At 33.5% G+C, this 7,580-nt stretch overlaps 1 protein-coding gene across 1 annotated transcript; it reads right to left on the minus strand.

Moving 5' to 3' along the window:
• Positions 1-607: 607 nt before the first annotated feature.
• On the minus strand, positions 608-6,871 carry LOC139691965 (uncharacterized). Its single transcript, XM_071589939.1, has 5 exons — positions 6,623-6,871; positions 5,813-6,098; positions 5,535-5,727; positions 3,999-4,215; positions 608-960 (listed from the first exon to the last, which is right to left on the minus strand). Exons 2-5 carry the CDS (start codon positions 6,083-6,085, stop codon positions 813-815), a joined length of 831 nt encoding a protein of 276 aa, XP_071446040.1. The 5' UTR covers positions 6,086-6,098; positions 6,623-6,871; the 3' UTR covers positions 608-812.
• Positions 6,872-7,580: the final 709 nt, after the last annotated feature.

Below are 7,580 nucleotides of genomic sequence, written 5' to 3' on the forward strand. Positions count from 1 at the left end.
TCAATGGTCCAAAATAGGAATATTACATCATCTTTAACAGCTACCATTCACTTTGCTGGATGTTCTTATAATTCAGCCAAATATTACCAAGATGTTAATTAAATATTTTATAATAAATACTGTTATTAAATATCTGAAACAAAACAACTTGTATAAATTAAGATTATTCAAAAATAATAACAACACGCCTCAAAATATTTCAGAATAAAAATTCCCCCCACATTATTGAGCACACATCACCCCTATTCAAATATCAAAAAAGGTTGAGATTTTTAACTGCTATCCAGCAGGAAGGTAGTTTATATTTCTCAAATATACTAGATTTTTTTCATAATATCTCCACAAATCCTAACCTTAAAGCTCACTCATTAAAAGTAGCCATGACAAAATGCCCATGCCTTAGGAAATATTCTAAGAAAAGACAATGGAGTTATACAGCAGGCAAAATGCTCACCAACCACATTCAATTTTAAAGCATTAAGCTTGATTTTGCATTCACATTGCATGAAGATGTGTAATGTATACGAAGTAACCACCACAAGTATGCTAGTAGTACTTAAGATAGAACGAACACAAGAGTAATGGATAGAATAAGGCGTTGAAGTAGTCAAATTTACAAGCATTCATGTTTCACAAGGCAATCAATGTTACAAGCTTCTTAGTCAGTACATAATAAAACCACTTACAAAATGCCCAAATGTTACTTGATAAAATGCCGGACCAAAAATTTATTTTCAACAACAAACCCTCATACCTCATAACTGTCTCATAATTTTACCCAATGCCAAATTCCTGCCTATGAAAAATGGAACTCAGCAATTTTCTGGGTTTATTACTTTCCACCAATTGTCAGGGTAGTGATATTTTTGTATTTCAAGCCCTTCAAATGGCACAGGTAATGACAGACCACCGAAAGATGCCATTGGTAAACTAGCCTTTGGAGGGTTGCTACTTCCAGGCCTAGAAAAGATAGTGCAAACATGGATTTCAAACAATTCTTATAGCTTCAATTAAAAAATTGAAGTCATTAAATTAGTCAGCCTAACATTATAGTTTAGCTAAGGTAAAACATTCTCAAATTCATTAACCCTGGAATAAACCACAAATAGAACCAGACAACAAAACAATTTGTGATCAAGGTTTCATTTAATTCAACTTATGATACCCATAGGAAAATCAACGTGATATAGTCTCATGCAAATTGTTCTGTGTATTAATTTTTAAAAATATTTTTTAATGGACTTAAGTAGTTTTCTTTCAAATGTAAAGAAGCAGTTCCATATGGGTATACATACATGTAGATATTCAATACAACTTTCTGAAACTAATGGCAAATTTACTGTAGAATACAGCCTTGCAAAAAAAACATTCAACGGCACTACATGAACAACGTATAGGGTTGCCACAGCCCTAGAATTTAAAAAATACAAAAAAAGTATTTTGATTTATAAAAAATTGGTAAATAAAAATTTACAAAGGAAATTTCAAAATTAATAGGGCAATCCACAATGGAAGGTGAATTACATATTGTTCATTGAGGTCATGAATATTTTTGCTATAGGTAGGTAAGTATTTTGACTATAGGTGCAGCCACAAATAAAGATCAGCACTTTTATAAGTGTGCTAAAATGATATGGAAAAGCAATCGGTTTTAAAAATTAAGTATAATTCACATCTCTGTGTCCTAGTTGAGGGTACTTATTATATTATTGATATTACATAGTCTATAAAGGTTAGCCTCCCTTAGTTAACTTAAGATGTTCCAATGAGAATCATCACCAAGAATAAGAATATCCTTCAGTTATTTCCCTGTTGATAATATATTTGCTACGCAAGTCATATTTTGTCATACCAGCAGAAGGTGTCTCACTGTAGAAGGATATTAGCATTCTTGACAGATTTGTGATATATTGCCCGTGGAAATAAAAATGAGTAGGCATATGCGCTCAGTGTGCTCAGTTCTAAAGCAGGTAATCACAGTCTCCTCCCTCCTATTGCTTCAATTGTACATTTCCCACGGAGAGATATCTTTCTTTATTTCTGCTTAGTTTATCTAAAGATGAGTTGCATCAATGAACCCAGATTACTACCAGAAGCATATCTATAAGTCCTGGGAGAGCACAAGCTGAATATCACCCTGTTTTTTCACTGTATCAGACAGAGTAAACTACATTGAGTGAAATAATAGCTTTAATAAAATTACAAAGGTGGAAGCATGAGTACCATTATTTCTTAAACATTGAAACTTAATGCAAGAGTTCACCTAATTCATCTAGATAATGAAAACTCTGAAAATGAAACGGGATTACATTTCTCATTTTGAAGGTCACCTTTTATAAAGGATTTATCTTTATAACTTCTCCTTAGGGTTTAATTTCCAAATCAGAGATGAGGCATTTTGAAGAAGAAATAATGCAGGGCAAGAATGAAACTATTAATCAATTATGATCAACTAATTGTAAGATAGACAGAGACTTTACTCTCTTAAAATCATAAATGACATTAAGCATCCAAAACAATATATTTGATAACAATGAGGATAGATTTTATCCATTAAGTGAAATTAAATTAAAGCAAATGAATCTGAATATTACAACAGTTAATATATAATATAAAATTTTCCATGAAAAGCAAGAGGAGAAAATTGTTAAACTAATGCTAGAATGTTACTGATAAATTGCCCATTTCAATTTAGTAATTAAAAAAATAATCTAGCTTAAGCTGCATTCCAGAAATACCAACAAGTTCTTCCTCAGCAGAATGATTTCAAATACATGTATATATTTTAATGTTATCTCAATATAATAAAGCACATTTCTGTAATGATAAATTGAGCCAACTGCTGGGAAGGAGAATGAGAGATAAGGAGGTAGATTTGGTTTCATTCACACATGCCAGCACCAATTCCAGAGCCCTCTGTTGAACTGTGAAGATTATTTCCACCCTTTCAATTTCAATAGGGGAATGTGTATTATGAATGGGAACATTTTAGGTTGAACCCTTATGCCATGACAAGCAACCCTCTTCAATTTAACTTGTTAAGTTCAGCCCATATCTCTCAGTAGCCTAACTTTGGTGAGCATATATTAATAATAAGTCATAGCTCAGGTCTGCCTCGCCACCACTTAGGTAGTAGGTTCAGGAAAGTTAACGAAGGCACGGTTAGTAGGTTGAAAAAGAGTGGTTACTATATCCCTATAACTTCTTAAATAGGTCATTCTCTGCGGTTGGTTGCTTAATATTGGGTCTAATTCCAAGCGCCTTTGGTGAGACACTATTGAGCAAGGGAGAAAGGCAGTGGGAGACTTACACTACAACTTGGCGGGAGTTAATTACTCCTGATCTTTAGAGCTTAACACGTTTTGTTTCTATCATCCATCTTGTATGATCTCAAATGCAAGTTTATAGAACTATTTAGGTTGATGAGTGAATGGAGACTTTATTCCAACACACAGAAACTGTATTGAGCAGTCAGCATCGAAAAATAAAAAACGTTCAAATCATGATCAAGGAAAGAAAGTCAAATGAATATCCACCAATGATAGAAATGTGTTGCCTCAAAAAATAATTAACAGCCAAGCCTGTCAATTTCAACACCAATCATTTTCACATCAAGATAATATGCAAGAGGGAAGTGCTGAACCAGGAATTGAGACAAAAAATAATAAAATGACTTTTAAAAATGCTACATTAAATAACAGTCACTGCAACTGTGTCAAAAGGTAAAAAACTTCAATGATCAAAACTAAAATATCCCTTTCTCAAACTAAACAACAACAGACTCCCTTTTGTACACAAGTCCTAATAAATATTTAAGGGGTCAATAAGTACCTCCATTTCCATTACATTAAATTATATTATAGCACGTTTCCGACCTCATTTTTCAGATTTCACAAATTTTTCTAATCTAGGTGTCAAGTCAGCATTCTACTGGCCCTGATATAGATGTCCCTTCAGGGTATATGGAGATTTAATTGGTTCACCAGCGTGATACTCACACAGCATCTTCTGACGGGGCAAGTATTAGCCTCTCAGGGAAGCACTGGAGGAGATTAGCAAGACCAGCACAATCTGGTGGCAGGAGTCGCCTTTTCCAGCCAACTCTCCTCCTGACCGGACCAGTCATGCCTCCTTCCCATCCCCAGCCAATCCCTTGATCTCTCACATCTTTCTCAAATGCATAAAGTTGGATTGAGGGTTCAAGAAGAACAGGTTCTACAGATGAAAAAGATGCACTTTTACCAGGGTTTTCTGAGAACAGTGGACATAATTCATGCACCACAGTGACTAGGTAAGGGCATTTCTCGTTGCATGTATTTTAACTATGAAAATAATAATTAGTAGCATTGGAAATAGATGGGGATGGAAACAACTGCAATACTAAACATAGGTTACCACTGAGCTTTTTTTCCAATAGTAAAATTAGATTAGGCCGAAAAAAAGTTTACTGAACCCAGCATTATTTTTTGGTACGTAGCCAATATAAAAAAGTACAAAATATACTACAAATTAATGAACAATGGAAAATAACCCATTTTTTTAAAATGATTGGTATTTCTACTACAGATGATTAACTTGCCTGAATAGCGAAAGAGATTATAGTTTTCTATTTCTAATGGCAAATATGTATAAATTGACTCCTTGAATCGCAGACCATATACTTTAATGAAAATTACGAGCCACAAAATTACTAATTATTAATAATTAAAAGTATGAAAAAGATTTGAGAGACAATTCATCATTTAATTGAATAAAGCAACCATGAATATCCAAGACAAGATGTAGTATGCAAACCATCAACTCATAGCCATGGAGTTGAATGCCTACAATCATGAATGGAGTGAGATACCACGATTTTTTCAATTACATCATGTTTGAAGTTATTTGGGGATTAAAAAAATAGTTATGACATTATTATGAATGACAATAACACAGCTGAATTTTCAACCGCTTCCCTGGAATTTTTATACGTCCAGTTTTTCTGACTTGTTAAATTTGATTTTTCTCGTAAATGCACTCAATCAAGCACGTTGTTTAAATACTATGTCACAATAAGTATTTTTTACTCTTGATAGGAATCCTGTTCAGCATTTCAGAAAATTTTGCAATTCTAACAACATTTAAACAAACACATCACTGTCAGTCAAAAAATCAAAATTTCATATTTTGATTTCTTGTTTACGTAAATACTTTAAAATTAACATAATATATTAATTCAGTCTTTAATTAATAAAGTTAAAACAGAAGGAAAAAAGTAAAAAAACGACAGTTATTTATACTCACTCTGAAATAGTTTAGTTAACTAATTATACTGCCAACCTATAGTGGCAGTTGCTATAAACAGATTATCAGTATCAGAGTGAAGTATATTTCATATACTAGGCTACACAGAGGGAAAGAAAGATAAAATCTACATTACCAAAATAAAATTAGGGCAAAAGGTTGTGTGGTTGAAGTTTCCATTCTGCCCAGGAAATTGTCAATGGCTTCAAAATCAAGATGAAAGCATGCAATTAAGTTTCATCTCAAAATACCAGAATTAGTTATTGGCAATTCCACAACATCATTTATAGCTGTGTAAACTCCATCCGCTGGATCGTAGGATAGATAAATTCCATTTCTTCTGAAAGCCTTCAAAAGGACAGCTTCACCCAAATCTGCCAATTCTTCATCAAGCAGACAGAAAGTACCATGAGATGACCACGGAAATATCCTACCGATTCTAATCTGTTAAAAATAATAGAAATGAATGGTTTTAAGTTGATCCTCACAAGTGTAAATAGTATTTTCTTTAACTTATTTTAAAACTGACCTGGGCCCAAAGGCTTCCATAGCAGAGGAAGTGCGTGAGGGCTAAGGAAGACAGAACGACATGAGTTCGCTGCATAAGGTCGTGCAATCGTTCCTGGAACTCATCTGGGTATTTGCAGATGGCAATACTCTCTCTACCTGTTCCAGCTACCCTTCTTCCTCCAGACAACCAAATGTCAGCTCCTCCACTCAATTGATGAATTATGCACCACACTACGGCCAGCATGGCCATGACACACAGGCTCCATAGGATTCGGGTAGGTGTTAGACGCATAATGCTTCAATAACTGTGAAAAAATTATCCATGCCCTTAAAAACCACTCATGGTAGAAGGGAACAACATGACTGTGAAATATTACAAACAGAACTATGCAACGATGATCAGATCACCCAGATACCACGCCACTACTCGTAATTACAACAGCAACATTTTTGCACGCGATTTTCCAATGCTGAACCTTCTATTTATCTTGATTCGAAGGTAGGCATCAAAGAGAACAAACAAGAACACTTATTTAAAGTGATGCCTATGAAAGCTACCGGTTTGTGCAATCGAATCAATCGTCCGTTCTTCTTGTGCGCTGCACTGTAACTCCTAAACATACTAAGTTACGTTCGATGCATGCATACGTATACCATTAAAAGAACACGAAAATAGATCAAGGCAACTATTCACATAGACATAACTTAACTTCCCGGGCAAAAGAGTCCTATAAAACCGTGCACTTAATACAACACCGCCAAATCCTAAGTCAAGTTTTATAAAACTCTAAATACACTCATCCTTAGCATTTAAAACGTTATAACTTACCTTATTATCCTTACAGATACCGTCCCAATCTCCGAAGAAAAACAACTCTTTGCCTAAACATGATACTTTAGTCAATACTCAAACCTATGATATGACTGAAAATCCAACGCAAACTGGACGAAACACATGTATCTTCTTCATCAATTCTATTTCGAAGAATAATAAACACACAGTTACACCGATACATATTTATATCATCATCTGTCTTCACCAAACTCAATAACTGTTATCATTTTCAGATTGCTAACCCTTTTGTTTATCGTCTTCATCTGTTTTTTGATCTTCGCTCGCTCTGGAAACTAGCGACACCACGTGCGTGAAATTTAAACGAATACGCTAGGAACTACGTTAGAGGGAAACTTAGAATCATTTTTCAGTCGTTAATCATTTTTTCATCAAGTTTCCATTTTTTTATTAACTCACATAATATTTGTGTACCTTTATTTGCACGTTTATTAACTGCCCTATCAAATAAAATCATTCCACCGGGCAACTGACCAGCTACAAAATTCATCAAAGAAAAACAATTTATTTTATTTAATTATAAGAAAACATATTGTGTTTACTTCCTAAAATTGATTTCATCCTCTGCTGTATTTTTTAAAATCATTATTTCTCATATACTGTATTCAATTTTAATTTTAATCACTTTTATTTAAATGGAATTCATACATATTATAAGGCTATTTCTCTCATATACATCATAATTATAACTTAGCTTTAGCAAGGGTACAGTAATCATTATAATTATACATAATATTGTACCTTTTCTCAGTACACAGATTTTTAATGGATTTCAACAGATAAGTTTTGATAGGACTAGTTGGGTACATGACTATTAACATTTGTGCTCATTGATACTTCTGTGCAATCATTAGTTTTTGCATGGATAACTTTTAAATTTATTCTATGATATTTTACTCTATAAATTTATGGACATAACTCAAAAATGTTTTAT

Source organism: Hetaerina americana, unplaced genomic scaffold (assembly GCF_022747635.1).
Source record: "Hetaerina americana unplaced genomic scaffold, ioHetAmer1.1.p SCAF_4, whole genome shotgun sequence".
NCBI classification, from domain to species: Eukaryota; Metazoa; Arthropoda; class Insecta; order Odonata; family Calopterygidae; genus Hetaerina; species Hetaerina americana.

Excerpts from the sequence above, each read along its gene's own strand:
- LOC139691965 (XM_071589939.1), bottom strand. The coding sequence starts at position 6,085 with ATGCGTCTAACACCTACCCGAATCCTATGGAGCCTGTGTGTCATGGCC. Across the intron at positions 4,216-5,534 it reads ATTGCCAATAACTAATTCTG|AACCTGTTCTTCTTGAACCC; the intron begins GTATTTTGAGAT and ends TTTCATCTGTAG. Across the intron at positions 961-3,998 it reads GCCCCGTCAGAAGATGCTGT|GCCTGGAAGTAGCAACCCTC; the intron begins GTGAGTATCACG and ends TATCTTTTCTAG.